General features: G+C 32.8%; 1 protein-coding gene across 4 annotated transcripts in view; it reads right to left on the bottom strand.

Moving 5' to 3' along the window:
* PTBP2 (polypyrimidine tract binding protein 2) overlaps positions 1 to 25560 on the bottom strand; it is an 83755-nt gene that overhangs the window by 9303 nt on the left and 48892 nt on the right. For all 4 annotated transcript variants that reach the window (XM_044238738.1, XM_044238735.1, XM_044238736.1 and 1 more), the window contains exons 6-8: positions 22836 to 23000; positions 22634 to 22744; positions 16431 to 16626 (exon numbers count right to left, since the gene is read on the bottom strand). In XM_044238738.1, the coding sequence (XP_044094673.1) occupies positions 16431 to 16626; positions 22634 to 22744; positions 22836 to 23000 (472 nt within the window). The remainder of the gene's footprint in view (positions 1 to 16430; positions 16627 to 22633; positions 22745 to 22835; positions 23001 to 25560) is intronic.

Here is a 25560-nt window from a genome sequence, read left to right as displayed (position 1 = left end):
TCTTCAGTTCTTGGGGACATATCACCCGGAACATCATTATTCAATTCATTCAAATGACCTAAAGAAAAACTTACCAAAGTTTATTTGCCTTAATTTCACATTCAAGTAGTTAAAATGAACACAACAAATTTCTCAAACACAACATTTCCCCAGTCTGTTAATATACAAGCTTTCTCTTTCTTCCTATCTTTAGCCTACCAGTTTTAACATTTCATTATTTCTGTTGCTCTACTTTCCAGTCTTACTGTTGTTCTAGCATCTTTAAGATACTCCATTTATTCTAGAGAGAATTGTCTCAACCTTTTTTATCCACATTGTAATTAATAAACCGCAAATCCTTCCCTCCCTTCAATTCTTAGATACCAGTTTATATCTCAATAAATACTAGTTCACTAATGAATTATTTTTCTCCTTCCCATGAAAAAGGAAACATCCAACCTACGTAAAGTTAACGCATGACCTACCTGGATAGACATGACCCTGAGTACTGCTGTCCCGTTAAGTTCATGTTTTATTTCTTCTTTTCTCTTTCCACCAGCCTTCTTGTATATGTCATAAGGATGTGCTGTCGCCTTTGGTTTCAGATCTCTTTAATATTTTAGCCAAGTTTTTTAAAAAATCTTTTTACTTTATAGAAACTATGATTTCACTGATAGTCTGAAGGGTTAAGATTCACAATTCCTAATCTCTTCAGTTCCTGACTTACAAATTTTTCCCTCCAATTTCTTTTTATCTTTTCTCTCTAAGCAGTTCAACAGTGGAATAATACTTTTTTTTTCAATCTTTTTGTGGATGAGTTTTAATGCCTTTTTCCCACTTTCCAGATTCCCCTTTTTTCTTATTTCTCCATTTTCTTTTTTAGATTTTACTCTTTGTTATGGAAATTATCCAACATTAAAGAGAGAGACAGAGAGAGACACACACTAGAATAACAAACCCCACATACCCATCACACTGGTTTATCAAGTATTAACTCATGGCACTCATGGCCAATCTTGTTCCATCCACTCATCCATTTTATGTATTTATTATTTATTCTTTCATCCTTTTTATTTTAAAAGTAAATCCCAGGAAATTTTTAAAATAAAATCTTCTCATGTCGTTAGTAGTCTTTGATGCCTTTTTGGATTCACTAGTGTGAATCTTTGTAACCAACTATTCTACAGCATGTCGAACTCCCCATTTTAAATACTGTAGTTCTCATTACACCCTACAGGTTGCTTCCATTTAACATTCAATGTATATCTTAATTTGTTGCCAATGACAAGTATACAGATATATTACCAATTCTTACACATACACTCACTGTAGTTTTGTTTTTGAACACTCTTAGAAAATGACCCCTCCCCCTCCTCTTTTAATTATCATTTCTTGAAAGTATTTTTCAGATAGCTGTGGCTAAATGAATGTACATAGCATTCAACTTAAGTTGGTAACACAATTATTCAATAGTGGCAGAAACTCTAAAGGTAGGCATTGCATTGTCAAATCATTCCTTTGTTTCCCTGTGTTTAATTGGCTACTCTTCAGTAGAAAAAATAACTTAAAATTCTGTTAAATTCCTTGGTCTTAATAGGATCCAGTCAGTGGCCTAAGACAAATACCAGAACCAATACATGGTGTGCAGAAGAAAAAAGTTCGGTACTAATTCTCAAATTTCGTTAAGAATACAATATTTTTTTAAAATCCATCAAAGACACCTAAGCAGCTCTTCTCCACAACCAAAGATTAAATCAGTTTAATTTCTGGTTTCATTTCCAACTCTACCAAAGACTTTTTAGGTCTTCCTAAACCAAAATAATTTACTGAACTAATTATAATTAGATACCAAAATTAATATTCAAAATTCCTAAATCCCTAGCATTTTTCCCTGTAAATCTCTTGACTCTTACCACCGCCTTCTGTTTATTAAAACAATCCTATTTATCTAGTAGAACTGTCTTCAACTTTGTATCCCCACACTGAAAACGTTCTCAATCTTTTAGGTCTCAGGACCCCTTTACACTCTTAAAAATTACTGAGGAACACAAAGACCTTTTGTTTGAGTTATATCAATTGATAGTTAACACATCAGAAATAAAAACCAAGAACTGTTTTAAAAAGAACAAGAACACATGATCATATATTCTATTAGCCTTCAGAGAAATGTATGCTAGGTGAGAGTAAGAGTCAAAAGACAAATAATATTTTGGTATTATCATGAATATAGTTTGGACTTTGCTAAGAGTCTGAGAGATCTCCAGATATTTCGTGAACCACTGCCATGTATACTTCATATGATGTTTTATTCATATGTGGTTCTGAAGAAATACAAGGGAATTAAAAAGATACATTTATTCATTTCAAAGAAAATGCTGTAATAGAGTTTGGGTATATTAAAAAAAAAAAAAAAAGAAAGAAAAAGAAAAAAAAATGTGAGACACACAGATAGATTACAAACTACTGACACTTCCAGAATTAAGTTCTAAGTCATCTATCACTCGTCTTTCCCTGTGGACATTTCAAGGAAAATTATTAATTCATGAAATATAAAATACCAATCTACCTAAATTTGACATATCAATCTAAACAAGACAGTCTAAGCTTAATACTTCATTTTTGCAGAAAGCTTCTGAAATACATCTCTACAATGTCAATATACAACAATCTCATGAAAATTTCACCAAAATATTCAAAGGTGACAGAAAATTTGTTCAAGACAATTGTTTTTTGAAATACATTTTCTGTTGAAATTTGGGTTTCATAATGAAGATAGGTAACTTGGTGGCACAGTATTTTTTAAAACATTAAGATTTATGGAACAATGATCACTGAAGACTTGAGAGAACTGAAATTAATCTAAAATATTAACTAAAAATTAAAAGTCCAGGCTGGAATCCTTTTCAGTGTGACAGACTGCAAGACTTCTTTAAAATGCCACTTTAATTAAACAACACTGCTCTTTAGTTAACAATAAGACTGCAAATTTTCTAGTGAGAAAATGGGCTCAAAGGAGATGCAATTTACCTCCTTCCTATAAGGAGATAATGCGAAGCTTAGCAAAAAGTGGAATGTTAACTGTGAGAGCCCCACTGTTGTTACTACAATCCAAATGCTACTTCAGTGTCTCCCCAATTTTTCATTTATTATCATGGCCACTGTGCTAGTATGTCAGGTTATGATATATTCTTCTACCAAGTCATTTTTTTTTTTTTTTTCCATTTTAGGAAGCCCAGAGTATGGTGTAAGAGTAAGAGATTAGGGCAATCACTGTCCTTGATGCCATTAGAATGTACTTTTCTTCCACTATTTCCTCCCTCAGGCTGAAAACTTAGAAAAGCTATTTAAGCCATCTTTACACAGTTCTAAATCCCTGGAATTAGTCTTCAGTTTTTACTGGACTTTTAAACCTCTAATGAATGATTCCACAATTTCTCTCAGTATGCTCTTTCCTGAAAAATTACTATCAGAGAATTTTTTAAAAATTAGGTTTAACCTAAATGTTTCCTACAACAAAAACAACCTACAAAATATTTCATGATGCACTATTTATACCATAATGATAAGTTCTGAAAAATTCTGTATTGTATTTTTCATACTAACTCCTAGCTATTAAGTCAATAAATTTACCATCTTCCCTTTATAAAAACTGTTTAAAGCGTATTACATACACTGGGTCCAATAAAATTATTTTTAGCTCTAATTTTAATGATTTACATTTTAGCTAAGACATCAGGTAGGTATGCTGGAAAAAAATCATTAATGCATTTTGATGATGAGAGATCAAAAACGCTTATTCTACTTCCAGGATTGTTACAACAACAAAATAATGTTGAAGAGCTTCATAAACTGCTATACAAAGGTATCACAGGGTTAATTTTCCATGTGAAATGATCTTCATTAGGTGGGCCATCCAGCCATTTTGAGTAATTCAGCAAGTTTATAAATTTCTCATTTTAGTTCTGACACATTATTATTACTAACCCTTCCTTCACGGAAATGGATGAACACACAGCCATGTATATGATATGAAGTCCAGTGGGATGAAGTGATTTTACTTACTTATCCCTCATTCCTTAAGGTCACATAAACATTTTTCTCAGAAGAATTAAATAATTAAACTCTTTGTTAACTTACTTTAAACCATTTACAAATTTATCTATGACTTTAAATAAAGTTTATATTTTAGATTTACAGAAAAACTGAAGATTCTACAGAGTTCCTATATAACCTGGGTACTTCCTTTTCCCTCTATTATTAACATCTTACATTAGTATAGTATAGTTGCTCCAATTAATCAGCCAAAATTGATATATTATTATTATCTAAGGTCCATACTTCATCAGATTTATTTGGTGTGCATCTAATATCCTTTTTTGTTCCAGGATCCCATATTACATTTAGTCATGTCTCCTTCAAAAATGACAAACACTATTCTTTCCTGAAACAATCCACTCCTCCTCTTCTACCACCTTCCTTTCAATTCCTTATTTTGTCTGCTGGAATCCATCCTCCTCTATCATTAACAATTGCATTTTTATTCAATGTGTTCCTTAGGGAAACTTTTTAATTGAAAGCTTGCTTTATCCCAATGAAACTTTTCTTATAATTCTCTTAAAAAGTCATTTTTATCTCCCTAAACCCTTCCCCAAAGGAAGGAAAAAGGATGCATTATTCATCATTCTACCCTACCACCCAATGTTGCTTACATAACTGCAGTTCTACCACCATCAATTAAGATAGATTCTGCATCCAATCATTTCTCATCAAAACAACCATTAGGCCAACATTTTCTCTCATCACAGAAGACTTCAGCACCTGGCTTTATTTCCTCCTTCTCTCCCAGCCCATCATCATCTTGTGATAGGTCAAACACCCTTAGTCCATAATTTCTTTAAAACTTCAACTTTGACGGGCGCCTGGGTGGCTCAGTGGGTTAAGCCGCTGCCTTCGGCTCAGGTCATGATCTCAGGGTCCTGGGATCGAGGCCCACATCGGGCTCTCTGCTCGGCAGGGAGCCTGCTTCCTCCTCTCTCTCTGCCTGCCTCTCTGCCTGCTTGTGATCTCTCTCTGTCAAATAAATAAATAAAATCTTTAAAAAAAAAAAAAAACTTCAACTTTGACGATTTTTACTACATTAATCCATTTTAGCAACTTCTCTTGCCACATCTTTGATTTTTCTTTCTTTTTTGTGTTACACCATTCATTTCTAGTATTTAAAATCCCCTTTCCTGACTATTCTTCCATCTTAATTCTCCTACTACATACAATTACTGAACCCACTTTTTGGCCTCTATGTTGACTAGTTCCCTATTTTTCCTTGGCTTGATTTTACAGTATAGCCCAAGTTTTTTTATTTTTTTTTTTTTAATGTTCTTCAGTGCCAGACATGGATAAATCCAATCTTGTATTCTAGCTAAACTTTCATCGGGGTAAGTACTAGAGTGAAAACATTTCAATTTTAGTATATGTGCTGCCCAAGTGAGCACTAGAGTGAAAAAACAGATACAACACTCCAAAATTTATTCCACAAACATTTTAGTATTTAACACTAGCTGATATTCAAGTCTATTTTCAGGTCCCCTATAAATCCACCAGACTCAAGTGCCACATCCTACTCTCAATCTTGTTATGTTCAGTAAGTCTAAGAATGAGATCAGAATTTCAAGTTTTGGGGCATCTGGGTGGCTCAGTGGGTTAAAGCCTCTGCCTTTGGCTCAGGTCATGATCCCAGGGTCCTAGGATCAAGCCCCACATAGGGCTCTCTGCTAAGCCTGCTTCCCTTCCTCTCTCTCTGCCTGCCTCTCTGTCATCTCTGTCAAATAAATAAATATAAACTTTAAAAAAAAAAAAAAAGAATTTCAAGTTTCTCAACCAACTTAAAAAGTACTCCCTTCTTCAATCTGTTTCCCCTTTCTCCCTTTCTTCATAAAAACAAATAATGGTGATTAGAAAGAATATGGACTACACAGCTGATAACTTCAGATCTGGCCCTTGCTCCACCCTTGGCATTTCCCCCCGACAATTCTATGTGAGCTTGATAATAATCTCTTCTAGTTCTCAGGGTGATCCTAAGCAAGCAAGTACTTTTCTATTTTTTTAGGCTCCAGCATTTAAACTATACTCTAGAACCAATCCTCTATAATCAGTTCTAGGACTTATGCTAGCCTTAAAAACAAATACTAGGGGTGCCTGGATGGCACAGTGGTTAAGCATCCAACTCTTGGTTTTGGCTCAGCTCATGATCTCAGGGTCTTGAGATCAACCCTGTGTCAGGCTCTGCACTTAACATGGAGTCTGCTTAAGATTCTCTCTTCCTCCTCTCCTCCCCCTCCCATTCATGTTCTCTAAAATAAATAAATCTTCAAAAAACAATCCACAAAAAAACACATACCAGTTTATAAGATGAGCATTCACTGTATGCCAAGCACTATACAAATTGCACTCATTAATACATTTAATCCTCACAATGGCCTTGCAACACTGTTATTATATCCATTACAAATATGGAGGACAAGACAGTGAAGCTGAGACAGATTTTGAACTCAGGACATCTGGATTTGGAGCCCCTATGATTATATATAGTTCCTCAGTGCAAACACATCTCCTCCCACCCTGCTTTACTCCTCAACTACCATTCCATTTCTTTTTCCTTTTTTATAGCACACTTCTTCAAAGAGTAATAAATGCTTCCTTATCACACTTATATCCTTAATCCATTTTAATTTGATTTATACCCACCCCTCATGAATAACCTTATGGGGAACTACTGAACTGAATAGGAACTTCAAATTTTAATCCTATTTATTTCATCCCTCAAGTTCTTGCTTATTTTCCCCCACAATATAAATGGGCACTGCTCAAGTCTCAATTTTAATTTCAAGTCATTAATCCTCTTGCCCTCTTATACCTGAAGAATCTTAAGCCAAGCTTTTAAAATATCACATCTGTTCTCCCAATTCACAAGTTCATGGAACTACTGTCCAAGTTGTAGGCAGAATTTCCTACTGTCTAGTGGACTTCTCCCCTAGTTTAATTTTTTGTTGACATATCAATATTGATATTGACATATCAATAAAATGTCAAGTACTATTCTTTTATGTTTACTTTTTTCCATATTTGGTTTTCATTCACATTTCATGTCCCTGGATTAGACTCACAACAGTATCTTACTTAGACAGCGTCTCCAGTCTCCAATATGGCTTATTAATAACTGAATGCTTGTCACTCTCTAAACATGATATATATTTTATCACATCTGCTCATGCTCTTTTTTCTTATTCATAACCAAATCACATGGCCTTTGGCCCATTAAACCCTCCCAACTTCTCCTTCAGATAATGAATCTCATCATGCATTTCATTATGCTCTAATACCACACCAACTCTATTACAGATTTCACTTTGCCTCCCATTAGAGCTATTCATTTGTTTGCTGCCTCCACCAGATTGTAAACCAAATTACAGAACAGAAACCCTGTAATTCTTCTGAATTCCTGCAGTGCCTAAGATAGTGCTAAAATGAATGCTGAATAATTCAATAAATTATTTAACCAGGATGCCACTGAGGTGAGGCAGAATCCTATCAGGGATATGAAATACTCATGCAATTACTTAACAAGGGTATCAGAAATATCTAGGAAGTGGGGCATAGAGGAAAGGTAGAAGAATAGTATCTTTAATCTGAAATCAAGATCAACAGGGAAAATAAAGTATAGAAGATAAAAGGGAAGCTAAACATGAAGTTAGAAAGAACTCAGAGGGGAAAAGATCAAAAAAAGGAGAATCCAAATGAGATTTCCTGTATGTTTTCTAGGTGTATCTTTAGAGGAAGTAGGTAGGAAAATCTTCTGCCTAATTTTTACCTGCTTTAGATAGAGGCACATTTTATACTGTGGTCACGAACACAGTAATTCTTCTATTAATTATAGACACAACAGTAACATACTTCAGAAAGGTTTTTCTTTGGTTTAGCCATACAATGTAACTGTCAACTCTTAAAAACCAACACTTTTTCATTTGAAAATCTACAGTCTGATTTAATTTAAACCTACCTTTTATATCCAAAGGCTATAATTGATTACTAGCCTGAAAAATATGAATAACACTAGGATAAATTCAAATATCTGACAGACTATCTTGAAAATGAAGGTAAATGAAATTTCTTAAAACTATAGCTGAGAATAATATAATGGGTGAACCTAACAGATTAGTTCAAGCAAAAACTATGTGATCGTCCATTAAGAACTTTATATGAAATTTTTACCTCGGATAGTCAAAAGGCAATCTATGAATAACATTTTAGTCCTACAAGAATAAGCTTATCCTATTTGAGAATGCTAGCAAATAAGTAAATATGCACCAACATGATAATGTTATTTCTTCTAATGTTCACATCACATCTGTGGCCTGTTATACCTCCAAAGCATGCAACTACTACCAACACCTTTCCCTTGCCAAGAAAACAAAAATAATTCCAGATTTAAAACACATTCATTCAAATATTATTTTAAAAGGGCACAAAGAGTTAAACTCTCTAAAGGTTATTGTTTCAAGTTAATTTTTGATTTAGAAGTTAAAATATTATCCACTGACAGGTATTTAAAATGAACAATTCTATTTCAGCTCATTACTTATTTTCTAAAGTAAATATTTTAAAGACTGAGAAATATTTTTAAAATTTAGCCACAGCAAAATGGAGGATAGGTCAATAATCCAAAGAATTCAACATCATTTTCTAGTAATGCAAACATAAGAGAAGTTTCAACTCAACTTCTATAGTTTCTTCTTATATGTTAAAATAGAAATAAATGAGAAAGCCGAAGTTATGGGACAGTGAGTTAGTACAAGTATTTTCATAGGACTTCTGACCAAAAGTATGATTTCTACTGAACATGATAAAATACTGCTTTTCTAATTATATGGCTTTAAAAATTTTTTTTAATGTTTTATGGCATTCAGTGATACACTCTAAAAATCTATGTAGTTTATTATTTCTAGGAAATATTTCTAGAATGTTTGTGTATTTGTAAATTTAGTTTTTGTTGGACAATGACTCGCAAATGTGTAACAGATGAATTATTCAGTCTGATTTTATGACCATAACTTTCTTTGCTATAATGCAGTCTTATAATGAGATATTATAGATTAGGCTTTTGCAAAAATTAGAATTTTGGTTTTTAAGTTTTAATGTACAATTTGTGAAAACAAAAACACAAATTCAGTTTACTATAGTTTGGTTTGCATGTTATATATATATATATATATATTTTTTTTGTATCCAATTTTGAAAAGACATATGAACAATACCCTTGGTTTTACAATCATAAAATAATCAGGTTAAACATGGAATGGGCTGGGCAACAAAAAACAATCTGTCTTAGCAACAGAAAATACCTTAGTATATGCAGGAAAAAGGAAATTAGTATATGGGGGATAATTAAAATAATAGGACTTACATATTGACTACATGTATAACACTGTTCTATTATTAGCTCCAGGGAGAAAAGGAGACAGGCTAAAAGGCCCAGCTAATCTGTAGTATATTTTATTCAATTGTTTGTTAGGAGCATGAACTTTGGAGCCAGACTGCCAGAATGCCTAACTATCTCAGCCACTCACTAATTATGTTAGTTAATACTAACTAATTAGTATTAGTTAATACTAATTATGGGACTATGAGCAAACTGCTTATCTTTTTGTGTCCCACTTCCCAAATCTATGATGTGGGGGACAATAAGAATAACTTCTTTTAGGGATAATGTAAGGATTAACTCATAAGGGCTAAGAATGATACAGGCACTTAATACATAGCCAAGAAATGGCTAGTGATTAGTATCCATATGCATCAGACAAACTTTTGGTTCCAGGCATTGAGACAATTTCATTCTAAACCATATATTTTGTTTTTTGCTACAAAATATATGAAATAAAGAACTGTAGCAATTAAGGTGGCACCTAAGTAACTTCTTTCAAGCTAGTAATTTCCTAAGTATTTATTCCTATCTTAGGAATTACCCCAAAAGACAGTGCAGTCAAATTTTTATAGGCAAAACAAATAGTGGTAGAAAAAACAGCTAATTCCTTCCACCAACACCAATCATCTAAAAGACCCCACTTTTTACAAGCTGGTATAAAGTACCCTTAAAACTCATTTCTACCAGTGTTTCTTTTTAGGAAAGTCTACTTAATGGCCTACACATCACAATAACTAACTGAAAAGTAGCCTTATAAAATACTGAGAAATACTTGAAAATACCAAGTATTTGGAAGAACATAATTTTGTTCTTCCTAATCTCTGTGGGTACTGAATGGTTCAGTAGAAAAACAAGTAAGAATTTCCAAATGATATTCAACTTGGAAGATACTGAAACAGCTTAAATTTACTAAATACCTAATAAACAATGAATGTTTTATTTTCTAAAAATACACACATGGGAAAACATAGGTATCACTTAAATATAAGAAAATATATGAGTACTGCTCTATTAGCTCACTGCTACCTACTAATTAAGTTCGAATTAGTCTAGCTTTGCCGTTTCCTCACCAATCTACTGAAATAGCATATAGTAAGGCAGCAATGTTCACAAAAGATGTTTGTTTTTACTGCACATCCTACAGAATATTTAAAAAGTATAAACAGACTACACATACACATGAATACAAGGAAAAACACCACCTGAGGTATTTTAATCCTTTGAGAAAACAACTCACACTGATCTGTAGATCATTTTTTCTCACACTTAGCTACAAGAGAGAAGAGATTTATATTCTATTGGTATTTAGTAAGGAAATACTATTGCTTCCTGGTTCTTTATTTTAGGAGGATGAATTCCTTCCTAAGAGAAACATACTAAATTTTAGTTAACTTTGTTTAGTCCCTTATCTACCACCCATTCCCTTTTTTGGACCACTAGGTAAGACCAAAATAAAAAATAATTATTACATTAATAAACAAAACTACTCACCTCTGGAATAAAGTCACTATCTCAAATCACTGTGGGGCTACCAGAACCTGAAGGCAACCTGCAGTCTCTAAAGTTTAAAGGAGTACTAGGAAGAATCTAGGCTGTACCAACTCACACACTGGTTTAAATAATTAATGGAAAAAAAAAAAAAAAAAGCTGGGCATTAATTTCTTCCACCAAAAACCAACAAATAAATCCAACAATTTAACTGTCCTGTACAAATTGTATTACAAAGTAAATAGACCTAGTTGATGAAGGAAAACTCTAAGATTTTCAACTAACTAATGTAAAGAAACATGTGAATTAGAGGGGAAAGGCAACATTCGCAACTCCCAAATGAAATAAATTAAGGCACAAATCATTGGTGGATACTCAAACCATTAGTAGAAAAATATAATGGAAGGATCAGAATATCACCACCTGAACCACAATTCATCTTAAAGCATCACTAAACATGGGATAACTAGATGTTTTATGAAACACAAGAATACCTATAAAGTATTCTTGCTTGAAAAATATGAATAAATAACAGAACCTAAATCTAATGAAGCTTTTGGAGCTAAATTCCGGTTTACATAAAAAATGCCAATGGACAGAGGAACAGGTTAAGATGACACTACAAAGAACAGCCACACCAGTCAAGACTAAAGGATTTTTTTTCAAAATAACTAGGTTTCTTCATTAAGTCAGTGGAACTGAGGGTGAAGATGGAGAGGACTACCACAGATTAACAGTCTTAGGAGAAATAACAAACAAATGCTATCTATGGCTCTTGAGAAGATCCTATTCTGAACAAATCAACTCTTAAAATACATTTTTTTGAGACAAATGGGGAAATTTGAAGCTGGATTGGGTATTCAACGACATTAAGAAATCACTGTCAAATTTGATGGGTATGATAATCATATTATGGTTTGATAAGAAAATGTCATTATTTTAAAGATATTATGATGATGTTTGAGATGACATGACATGATGTCAAGGATGTGCTTCAAAATACAATAGAAAAAATGAACAGATGAAACAAGTGTAGAAACTACTAAATCAAGATGATGAGAATGTGGGATTCACTATATTGCTATATAATGACTGAACTCTGACAGTAGAAACTTTTTAAAAAATTACCATGAATAACCCACTCAAAAGTAACAAGTTTCAGAAATCACTTAAAAACAGCTTTCAAAGAAAATTTCAAAGCTTATTTGTTAATTTTATGTATCATGAACACATAGAAAACAACAAATTCAAATTATCAGCTAACCAATTAATCAGAACAACTATACCAAGATATATTTATTTGGCATGAATAAATGTAGAAAGTATAAAATACTGTTCAATGGCTATTAAAAAGTTTCTTTTGAGAACACTCTTAACTTTGCTAAAAAGCTAAAACTTAGGATCTAAAAATTACAAACTTCTCAATAGCAGTAATTATCAATTCACATTACATAGTAAAACCATCTTGAGATCTTAAAAAACTACAAACTCCTAGGAGACTCTATTCAAGATTCTCAAGTCTAGGGTAGGGCCTGGTGATTTCTGGTGCAGAAAAACCTAAGACACTATCCAATGAACTACAGATTTGCCCTTATGAACAAAGGTTTATTATACTTTCTCCATTATCAATTACTTTAAGGTCAACATATTTCTCATAAAAAATTTGTTTAGCCTTTCTGTTAAGGCCATAAGATGGCTGACTGCTACTTTATTCAACTCAAAATGCACAGAAAGCTTTAACATAATTATCCTTGTATATATTATCTTCCCTAATTTTTAAAAGGTAGACAACATGATCATGAAAAATTATTTCTAGAAATTTTTTCTAAAAGTGAGCCACCCCTTAATAAATGAACTACACTTCTTAAACATGATAAAATGATCATAGTAACAATGTCTCAATTTATAAATCTCAAGAATTTTTATCACCTTGTTCTATGAAGTAGAATATGTGAATAATTAATACACTGCCAGATTTTGATTATGTATTTAGATGTCAGATTTCCAATTAATTACAAAGCCCTCAGTCTTCCTTCCTGGAAAAAATTATATTTTCTGAGACACTGTAATCCTTAGTTACCAAAAGAAAAAAGAGAAGCTAAGTATAAAAGCTAGTCTTAAAAAAATTACTGTGTAAAATAAACCAATTAAAATGTATTATTGTATTGATTCCAAATTCAGTCAAGTTCTTAGATATAAAAATTATACAAGGAAAAGTGAATCCCCCAAAATATTTGCAGAAAAGAAGGATCACTTAAGTACTTGTGTTCTTATACAATCTTTGAAACAAAGGGAGATCTATTATTTCATTTTGAACAAGTACTGTCTGAGGAAGACTCAGCAGGAAATGGATCCCATCGATACTAGTGAGTTGTAGGCTGAAGTCACCTGACTTATTAAATTTCACTGGAGGCAAATAAGCATAGAGAAGATTTAGTTACCATTCCAGAAGACATGACCTCACTAAGGTAATACTGGATTTTGCTATAAAGTGTGTTTGAAAACTACTTTAAAAGGCAAAACATAGATGGTTCCTTATAAAGATGACAATATCCACAAATGTATGGGAAAAAAGTTAACTTCATGTTCCATAAATGGATATTTTTGGATTGAGATAATTTAAAAATAATTTTTCTATAAACTGGCTAGTCTTAAATATTGTAATATCAAGTTGGAGACTCAGCTTATACTAAGTATGAATACCCTTAATACACACTTTACATGTATTGTACATCCCAACAGAAAGAACCTAGACAACCCATTCAGAGACTTGGAAAATGTCTAATAAGCACTTAAAAACTGTAAGTTGGCTCATAAAATAATAAAGATTAAAATAATTTGACACATTCCTATTCCTATCTAATTAATATCCTAGCAAATCCAAAAAATAATACTCAATGCTGGTAAGCAAAAAAGTGGAATAGCCAGTCTCATATACCATTCATATTAGTTTAGTATCATCTTTCTAGAAAGAAATTTGCAGTAAGAATCAGGAGTCTCTAACATTTTCTTTGATCCAATAAATCTAGCTCTAGAAATCTAGTCTCAGAAAATAATCTGAAAGATAAAAATGTTATGCACAGGGTGTTTGCCACAATGCCATGTATATATTTTAAAAAGTATGGAAGTAAATTAAAATAAAGGTACTTTCAAAAGTACTACAAATCCACTAGCATGCTAGACAGCTATTAAATTTTTTTAATAGCTGTAATTACAATACAGTAATTAAAAATACAGTAATTACAATAAAACATAATAAAGAACTGCACATAGTGATTTTAATTTTGTACAAAATATGTTTTTACACAGAAAATGAAAAATTTGTTACCTCTTGTAAATTATCAAAACTACCAAAGTCCATACTATCATTTGATTTTTGAAACTTTCAACTTATCTAACATTCAAAAATTATCTGAGGATACTTAATATAAAAACCAAATTATAACAAGATGCAAAACCATTAAAACATATAAACAATAAAGTCATTTAGTAAAAAAAAAAAAAAAAGTGTTCACATATCTTCACTTTCATCTTTCTTATCAAGCAGAGTGAAGAAATAAAGATATACTGAAATATTTAAAATAGAGCTAGAAGATGAAGACAAATTTATTAAGTAGTGGGCAACTTTACTCATATGCTTTTAATGCAAAAAATGCAAAACACCTGAAAAATGAATAATGAAAGTATAGAGGAAGATAAAATTATGCCAGGGACTCATGATCTTTAATGAGAAAGACATTTCATTATTACTTAAAAGAAATTTCACTGGGGCCATGAGGTTACAAGGAAAAGAGTGATGAATTCCCTAGAAAAATCAGGTGACTTCTAACCAGGACTCCACCCAGAATCCAAACACACACAAACATGTCTAACTATACCCAAATGGGCAAAATGCACAACTCCTCTGAGTCCAAGGAAGTGACTGTTAAGGTCTGTGCTTGATGGTAACTGGAATTTCTTGATATTCTATACTTAAGTTGTTTAATGAGCTGCAGGTGAATTTTTAAACTTCTCAGAAACTGTATGTAAAACCTTGATGTTACTTATTTTGTGTTAAGGATTAAATAATGTATCTGATCCAGTAGGACTGTTGTGCCTAGCAGAATGCCTAGGACCTGGGAATTATTCAATAAATGTAGATTTTTTTTCTCTTCTATAAAATAATTTCTATCAGTAAATAATTTAAGAATCTATAGTAATAATTATAACTTTGTATCACTCATTGTCTCACTCTTAACTTTACCTTTAAAAATGGCACATTATGAAACAGTCAACTTAACAAGCCAAGCTGAGGAAATAAAGGTTTAAACTAAGCCCACACAGTGATAAGAGATTCTGTCAGAAAAGAATGTTATTAACCTAAAGAATCTTTAAAATCATGATAAACAATTATGGCTTGTGCTAGATGTATTAGAAAATTAGAATTAAAGGGTAAATTTTGTCTATTACCAGAATTAATTTCAAATATCAATTGCTTCTCTTGTGTATAAGGTGTCTCTGTTAATGGAAGTATCACTTACATTACTACATATTTATAATGGATAGTACAAGTGTTACATATCTACAAATATATATATATCTACTTGCAAGAATTACTTCATTATAATACACTTTTTCTTTTTCTGAGGGGCATAAACTAAACTCTAAGAGCTAGTTTGTAACTCATTAATCTTGGGTTCCATATGGACAGGAATGCTGATTTAAAGATAATCTTACAAATATATAAGAAATCAATTACCAAACACAGCAAATAGAACTGTAAAATTGCATCTTTAAGTTATAGATCACTCCACTCATTCTTTTTTTGCAAAATAACATTTTCCCTTATTTTTTTTTCATCTTGACTCCATCTACCAGTAGTTGCAAATTTTTGCATTGTTTTTCTTCTGTGTGTGAGGTGAGTCAAATCCATCGCAGAATGAGATGAAATATAAATGAATAAGAAAAAACATAAATGCCAAAATAAATTTAATAGAAAATTCTTCCTAGTTTACATTGTTTTTTAAGAGACACGCTATAATATATTGAAAAAGTATGACTACTTCCGTTACGTGTTTTGCCTCTTCACTTTTCACGGTTTCTATGCAGTGCTAAATTGTAACATTCAGATTAGCCCTGAAGAATATGCACAAGGACTCTAAACCTGGGCTTAGAATGTAGACAGTGTGACATCAAATTTAACATGAAATAACAACTCTACAGTATAGTATCTCTTCATTAGAGCTTTTCTTCTCTTATTTTGGGAAAGAAAATGAGGATGGTGAAAGGAATACAGCTGACAGAATTTTCATAACACTTTAGGTTTTTCTCCCAACAGCATTCAAATGCCCCTTATCTTAAAAAAAAAAAAAAAAAAAAAAAAAAGTAAAACCTAACACAATTTCTTAAATTCCAAAATGGGGTATTCGTTATACTTACTGGGAGTTTAACAGGCACCTTCCCACGTGGCAAATTGGGAGAAAAGTGGTATAGACAATAAAAATCATACCTAAGAGGGATGTCTCCTTGGCAAATGCTGCAGCAATAGCTGGGTCCAATGCAGGCTGTCCATCCCCAGATGGAAGATCAGGTCGAGTATAATCCCTACTTTTATCATTGTTGTATTTTACATTCAAATTCACAAGTTTGGAAAAATCAATCCTTAGGGTACAGCAAGCATTATAAATATTCTGACCATCTAGGGCCTGTAAAAGTGAATAAAGTATATCAGCAGTCTTAAGGAATGAAAATTAGTAAGAAACAGGACTTCGACAACAAAACCCAGCAATGAAGACCTGCATATAAAAGACACCAGGAAAGGGATCATATATTATACATTATTCTTTGTTATCCCAGTTGTACATGTATTTGTTTCCACAAATACTATCTTTTTAAAATAGAAAATGCTACTTAAATCTAAAATACAACCAGTTAAATATATGTGCTAATGCTTTTAATTCAAAAAAATCTGCAAATAATTCAATTTAAAAAAATAAACAAGGATTACAAATATAGTCAGTCCTGCCAAAAGTCATACCATAATAGCCTGCATAATACTTTAATTTTATTATACATACACATTTTTTTGCTGGATGGTAGTACTTAAAAGAATTGGTGTAATTTTATTACATAACTTTTGTTTGAGGTCACATTTTATGAAGTGCCTCAAGCCAAATAAGTATCACTATAATGCATAGTAGTAATGCAAACACTATTATTTCCTTAACTTGAGGTGTTCAACCTAGATCCAAATAGATTGTTGAATTAGAAAATGCAACATTATCCCAGGAAAGTTCAGGAATAAAGAGTGCAAGCTCTAGATCTGAAAGCCTACACTCAGATCAGGTCATCTTGAACAAGTTACTTAACCTCTTTGAATCTCGGGATCTTTCTTAATCTGGAAAACAGAGAAGATAATGGCTGCCAGGATCCTCACAAGAGTACCTTGAGGATTAAATAAAAGATCACATATGTGAAAGTACAATGTGAGTTATAATTGCTGCTGTTATGATTATTATGAGTTTTTTTTCCTGGCACTATATAATCACCATTTCTATTCCAACTGGATAGAAGGCTAGAACAAACTAAGGAACAAGGGAATATATTGTTAATTTTTTATTAGAAGAATAAACATTTACTGTATAAAATAATGGTTCAGAAATGAAAAATATGTTTACCTCTATTAATCACTGTGAAAGTGACAGTTCTTCTGATAATACATCAATAGACTTAAGCCTAATGTTTATACAGACCAAGATCCATTAGGTATGTAAAGCTAGAACTATATGATTTTAATAGTAGACCAACATGTTTTTGCATGACCTTTTTAGAAATGGGACTGAAATATACATGAACCTTAGGACAAATTCAAGAGATTGTTGAATTTTCCTCTCCAACCCTCACTACTAATACCTCCATTGTTAGTCTTTTTCTGAGTTGTTCTTCTCTTATAAAGCAAAATGCTAGGGGGCAAAATTTTCCAATTAACTGAAAATAACTGCCAAAAATTTTAACCAGTGTATAAAAAGAATTTCGTTGACTCTATCACTCTAGCTGCCTTTATATAGCAGTGGTACCCAGAGCTTTCAAAAACAGAGTACTGAGCTGCCATCCCCAAAGATTATGATTTCTTAGTTCAGGATACTGAAGAGTCCCAATGTTTTTTGTTTTTTTTTAACAAGCAATCTACATGACAAGAACCTAGGTGGGCTCTAGACCACAGAAGAAAACTATAAATTCTCTTAAACCTAAAGGTACACTTTGCCAGCTAACTGAATTCCAAGTGCTTAAGATGTATTTTTCATCTCCCACTCATATGGAACTGTCACTAAAAGATGAGACGGTAGGCTTGAGATTCTCTTTCTAAACTTGTATTCTTTGCCCATAATTATATATAACTTCTATTGTTTTTACAAACATAAAAATGTAGCAACTGAACTACAAAGTTTAGAACCAACTCATTCCATAACATACTGAGATATATAAGGATGACTGTAAAATGGGAAGAGATTTGTAACACAGCAGATGCTGGGAGAGTTGTGACATGAGAGGAAAGTTCTAATACCAACAATGTGCCATATATTGTGTTGTGTTCTAGCAATACAGCAGAGAAAAAAGACAAAGTACCCACTTTTATGTGACTTACAGTAAAACCTGGAAATACAGACATCTAACAAATACAAATTTGATTTGTGGTAGTAAGAACTAAGAAAGGAAGAGATATAATGTAGATGGAAGTTTATGGAAGACCTCTCTGAGACCTGCAAACCTGAAAGACAGGAAGAGTTGGGACATAAAAAGACAAAGAGAAAGCCGTAGAAGCAAATGGAACATCCAGCTGTTAAGCCTAAGAAATCAGAGAAAATGCTGCACATGAAAGCTATTTTTAAAAAGTCCAATACAGTAAAAGGCAAGACAAGCTGTGGACTGATTAAGTTTTGTAAGCCACGTTAAGGACAGCACTTTATACTAAGGACAAAAGTCAGTCACTAAGGGCACTGAGAATGGAAGTTATAGGACTTTTTTTTTTTTTTTTTTTTTTTTTTAAAGATTTTATTTATTCATTTGACAGACAGAAATCACAAGTAGTCAGAGAGGCAGGCAGAGAGAGGAGGAAGCAGGCTCCCCGCTGAGCAGAGAGCCCGATGTGGGGCTCGATCCCAGGACCCTGGGATCATGACCTGAGCTGAAGGCAGAGGCTTTAACCTGCTGAGCCACCCAGGTGCCCCGAAGTTATAGGACTTTAAGTTGAGATCATTCTTAGTACTCTGGAAAAACAGGAGTGGGGGAAGAAGTCAAAGTTGTGAGCTGAGTGAGAAGGCCACTGATGTAAGGATTTAAGAGATGACGGCTTGGATTGGTGCTTTACTCAAGCTGTGATGCATGGACTAGCAGCCGAAACCTATCTGCCTAAAGATAAGGAGTCTATGTCAGAATCTGTATCAATATCACACTAAACACATTATAGCTAGAAGTACGTTGACTTGTATTTTGGCAAAAGCTCCTGGTAACATCAGAGACCAGCACTCTGAGTAACACGTGGTTTAGACCAGGGTGGTGGCAAGCTGGGAGACAAAAGGATAGGTACAACAGAAATTTAGGATGAGAATCAGTAAGATTTGTTGATAGACTGAAAATAAATAAATAAATGGAATAAAAGTGTTTTCTGGCTTGTTACTGATGTGAAATTTGGTACCCTGAGACTTACTACCACAGTGAACAACACAGAGGCAGGGTTTTTTTGGGGGGAGGGAGCGAGGCGAGGGGGTGGCCAGGAAAGTTAAGTTACAGGAGTTAAACTGAACACACTAATTTGGAAGGTTCCTAATGGTCCATTAATTTCCCAGTCTGGGTCTCTTAGAAAGGATCTGATGCTAGAGAGTCATGTGGACACTGTCAGAGTCACAAAGGTGTAATTCAGCGGTGAAAACAGATGAAGTCCCCCCTGCAGAAGGGATATAATAAGATAGTCAGAGAGGTAAAATATAATCTAAGCGAGAAGTGTTAGAGACCAGGAGAAGAGATGATTTTAAGAGAATGGCTCAGAGTCAAATGTTACCTAGAGGAAGGGGACAATAAGGACTGAATAAGATTTAGCACTGTGGCAATCACTGGTGACAGTAGGAAGAACAATTTGGGTAAAGGAGGGTCGAAACCAATATGCAAGAGGTAGAGGAAATAAAAAGGAGGTAAGTATAAACAGCAAACAAAGGGCCTATTTATTTAGTAAATCTGGCTATAAATGACAAGAGAGAAGAATAGGGGAATAGCTGAAGAGTTATGTGGAGTTCAGAGTAAATTCACATACAATGAGAGATTTAAGGATGTTTGAAACGCTGTGAGAAATAGCCAACAGAGAGGAAAATATGAGAAAGAGTGGATGACAGTGCAAAGTCTCTTGGAGGGCAGAAAAGGATAGGATGGGGTGTTTACTCATCTTTGAAATAGCTATGCCTTTTAATAGAAGATAAAGATAGGGGTGGTATAAGTAGATTTTGTGAGAAAAGCTGATGGGAGTGTCCACCTATTTTTCCTAAGAAGCAGGAGGCAAGCTCATAAGGGGGAGTGTAAAGAGAGACTTGGTGGAATGAGAATTTTCTGATACAGTCACTGTAAAAATGGGACAGCATGCTGACTGGAGAAATAGGGTAAGATTTTTTCAAGTAGAGAGCCTAGTCTAGTTGTAGTTGATGATGATGAATTTCGACCGGTAACAATTGCTAGATTATAGGATATTCTCTAGGTATACTCAACATACAGGCATGAAGAAAGATTACTACAGTCAGGTGTCAGGGTTATAAAATAATGGGGCAAATTTGAGAAATAAACTTTTTTCCTTCTCTAATAATAGTGAAATGAAGTTAAAATACCAAAATAGTTCATTAATAATTAATACTAAATAATTACCTGCTCTCTTGGAATTGCAATTATACACCTTTGTGGAAAAGACCTGAGTAAGTGTATTCAATATTCACAAATACCTGATGCTTATTATCTGTACACAGAAGATTGGTTAAATGAAAACTTCAAGTATCTGATTTAAGATTATTAAAGGATAATCTTTTGTCATGATTATAGATTATTTCAGATGAAACACACACATAAACTACTTTCCCCTTGAATTATAGCCCAAATACAGTGTAATTTCAAATCAAATTCCATTTCATTGGTCTTTTACCAAATACTCTTCCCTCTGCACCAGAAGAGATGATAAAAAAATATTCCACATTAAGGAAAACATACACTATATTTAAATATGTTGTCAAGGTGGGGAAAAAAAATGCCATAAAGATCATGGCATCTAGATTTTCTCTGCTACTAACCAAACCTCATACCACATGGATTTTGGCTACACTCTAAATATAAAATATCTCCAAAGTTGGAGGGCTGGGACATGTAAAGAGAAATCATTATTTTTGGAAAAAAGAATTCCAAATGTTAATGTGTGCCTGAAAAGGAAAATATAGAAGATTAGGTAATGTAACTTAAGAACCAGTAAGTAGCAACATATTGGAGAAAAACAGGCTGAAAATATGTCTACCTCAAATAATTTAAGTTCTAGTTTTTACCTCTTTAAATATTAGCCTCCCCTTGTAACACAAGAAAAATTCCTGTTCTATTTACAACATAAAATATCAGAAATATCAGAAAAAAATGAGAAACCAGCACTTGCTAAACCATTTCAATTATGCCAATATTAACAGTACAGACTTTGTGCTACTTGAAGCTATATCAGCTCCCCAAATGAGATTCTGAGGATGGAAACACAATGAAACAATCAAAAATGGTCTAAGTTCCATTTAATCAATCTATCTTAATCTAGAGGAAGCACTGAAGTATTACACAGCATAACTGGTTTAAAGTAAGAATAAAAGGGAGAAAAAGAGTCAAGACGGAAGGTAAGTAAAGACAGTTGATGTAATGGTTTAATAATGAATATGTAATGGTTTAACAACAGAATAATAATTACAATGAGATAATATGACCCAAGAACTTAAAGAACTAGAGCGAAGGCAGATTTAAATATGATACACAAACATAAGATTAAGGCATTTAGAAGCAAAGATAGGATATGTAGTTTTCATGGGTGGCCATGATATGAGAACATACTTTACTTCTTTTAATAGTTTCTTACCCTCCATATATAACAATAAAAATATAAAGGATGTAAATAAGAAGTAGACTAGGAACCTATTTTAAAAAGCTGTCTTTTTAAAATAATCTTCAAAAAGAATATTAAATATACTGTAGTCTTACATAAACTGAGAGCCTATCATAACATCTGAGCCACATGTGTGATGATATATTTTAGCCAAACTCTCTTGACAGCTAAATTACTCTGAAACTCCCACTGGAAAACACTTAAAATCTTTACTGGTGTGCGTGTACAATTTAATCCTGCTCTATCCTCAAGAGCTTAAAACTTTGGACCTAAGTCAAACAAAAAATGCAAAATAACAAAAGTATATATTATAGGTAACTACACATATCATTATCCTTAAAAAGAAACACTTCTTTATCACAAATTTAAGCTTTCCTAATAGTATCTAAATGACACCAATTTGTGCCATCATAATGCTATAAGGTATTGCCAAGTTATGTCAGTATTACTAATGTTAGCTCTGTGTGTGTGTGTGTGTGTGTGTGTGTGTCTATTTGCCACTGAAAAATATCGCTATATCCGAAAGAAAAAAAAAAATGCTCCAGACTTACTAGTTTTGCTTGTTGAGCATTTACTGGATCACCATACTGAAGAAGAGCTTGAAACTGGTTATTTTTAGTAAATGTGATTATCTTCAATACAGCACCAAACTTAGAAAATATCTGTTAAAAACATTAAAATCAAAGTATTATTTATCTACTGTACATTATTGCTCCAGTTCATAGGTAAACATGAAAATTAAGTTAAACTTACTTGGTGAAGAACATCAAGTGTTACAGGGTAGTACATATTGTCAATAATTATTCTAAGCACTGGACTCTGGGCTGGAGTCACTGCACTCTCACTAACTGTGGTGCCACTAAGAGGTGTATTTGCTGTCTGGACAGCTGTCACAGCTTGAAGAACTGCTTGAGCACGCTGAAAATTGAAAGATAAACAAGTTAGAAACACAGTATTTCCACTTAAACTCTGCTGTATGTTATACTACTAGCTCATTTCTTTTCTAGAACATATACAGAGTAAACGAAATTTAATAGTCACTTAATAAATAATTCTGAGCATCTGCCATGAGCCAGGTACCACCTGTTTATAATTCAAGTATTCTAATAGTATTTACTTAAAAGCAATTATCTAGGGTTTGGGACCTATACTGAACAAGCAAAGACAGATAATGTAATTTATTTTCAAAAGAGAATATAGTTGGGCCGATTCACATAATCAGAAAATGTTTTAAATAGAAAATTTTAGAGAATAAAACTTCAACCTAACATTATTCACTCCATAAAAAAGGCACATGGTAAACCTCAGCAAGATTACTAGATTACCCAAAAAAACTCCCATAAAGCTTATTATTTTTAATACAATCTTTAAGGAGGAATACATATTACCATAACTTCTAAGATACTATTAAATTAAACCAGGAGAGATGTACTACTGTTAAGACACCTCTTAATTTCTGATTTTTTTTAATTTATGAGATTTTAATATGTGAAAAAAAATACAGAATAGAGTATTACTACTGTAACAGATTCCATTAAAAAGAAAATAATTTTTCTGAGTCAAAAAACCTACATAAAGGCAAATAATTGTTAATAATAATGACAAATACTGTTATATCGCTTTAGAGTTTAAAAAAGCTATATTAGCAGATGAACAGAAATATCAACTGAAACCTTGATAAAAGAAAAGGATAACACAAAAGAATTAGGCCAACACTTATAAGAATAAACAAAAATAGTGCTCCCTCTAGCAGCATATTTGCTATGGCGGTAAACACTCTGCAATATATGTGTATCAAATCAACACATTATATATCTTAAATTATACAATATATTCATTATATCTCAATAAAGCTGGAAACAAAAAATAGTTCACTGAAATATCACATAACCAGGAGATCACAGAGTTTGGAATTCAAAGGACCACATGCCTATATGGTTAAATCTCAATATTTAAATGCTAATGAAATAATATGGCCTATAAACTTCTATACTGGCTAACGTGACTCAAAGTATCTTAAATAATGTACTGCAATATTACTTCTTTCATTAGTAAACCATGTCCTTGGATATATTTATGTTACTACAAGCAAAGAAATATCACAATATAGGAAAATACTAACATCTCTTTCAAATAATGGAATGTCTTTTTAAAATAGGAATCACGTGATCATGATATATTATCCAAATGGTACAAATGGTTAAGTTTCCTCTGCAACCCTATCACCCTAGCTGCTTTCCCCAACCCATTCCTCACCAATATTATCATGGGTATCCTTCCAGAGATACCATCTACACACACGAGCATATATGTATCTAGTCTGTATAAGTACATAGGTGTATGTCTACTCCATACATTCTTCCCCAATACTATTCACTTTTCTCCATCTTCTTTTATAGCTTAATAATTAGGTTCTCCATTAACAACTTTCTGTATTTTTTTTAGTTGATAAAACAGTGCTTGCCAACCTAAGTTTTATTTAAACTTAGTGAACCATTACATACACACATAAAAGGACACAAATCAGAAGTGTATAAGCTCAATAAAACATCACAAGTTGGATCTATGAAATGACTAGATGAAAAACAGAACATTATCAAAGTTCCAAAAGCTACATTCATGTTTTCTCTCAGTTATATAAATTGTATCATAGAATACATATGATGTGTTCTACTTAGTTTTGGCATTTTTGTTTTTTGCTTTTTTGGGGGGGATTGGCTTCTTTCAGTAAATATTACTTTCATGATGTGCATCCATGTTTTGCAGGTACCAGCAGCTTGGTCATTTTTTTGTATTCTAACAAATTCCAATGAATAAATATGCCACAGCATATTCCGCTGCTGAACATATGAATCATTTCTATCTTTGCATTAGTGTTCCATGAATTTTCTCATACAGATCTTTTGATGTACATACAATGTGTTTTCTCAGGTATGTAACTAGGAGTAGATTTACTGAGTCAAAGAATACATGTATATGCTCACCTTCACTAAATATGTCAAGTTTTTAAACATGATTCTACGAACTTACATTCCCACACGTATATACGAAAGTTCTAGCTTCTCTATCTTGTTACCAAAACTCGGCATCACTATTCTCATCGATCTGATGATACATGGTAGTATCTCACTGTGATTTTAATTTGCGTTGAAGTTTTTTACTGCAAACCTAAACCACTTTTTATAGATCAAAAGATAGCCTTCTGGAGGAAACTAAGGTGAGATGTGAAGATGTGTAGCAACTGGTCATGTGAAGTGTGTGTTGGAAAACTAATACAAAAGCAGGCAGGCCATAATATTCCAGGCAAAGTAACATCACAGAAACACAGTGGTTGGAAATAAGAGAAAGCATGCAAGGTTTACAATTACTTTTGGGTAGAAGCATAGGCAAATATATAGCAAATAAAACAGAAATAGTAGCCACCTCTTCTGAGGCCCTTTATCATGAACATGAAAAGAATCTGCTGCAGGATAGTAAC

This window comes from Neovison vison, chromosome 2 (genome assembly GCF_020171115.1).
Source record: "Neovison vison isolate M4711 chromosome 2, ASM_NN_V1, whole genome shotgun sequence".
NCBI classification, from domain to species: domain Eukaryota; kingdom Metazoa; phylum Chordata; class Mammalia; order Carnivora; family Mustelidae; genus Neogale; species Neogale vison.
Note: the sequence above shows the minus strand (reverse complement) of the source record. Positions and strands in the feature narration are given on the sequence as shown.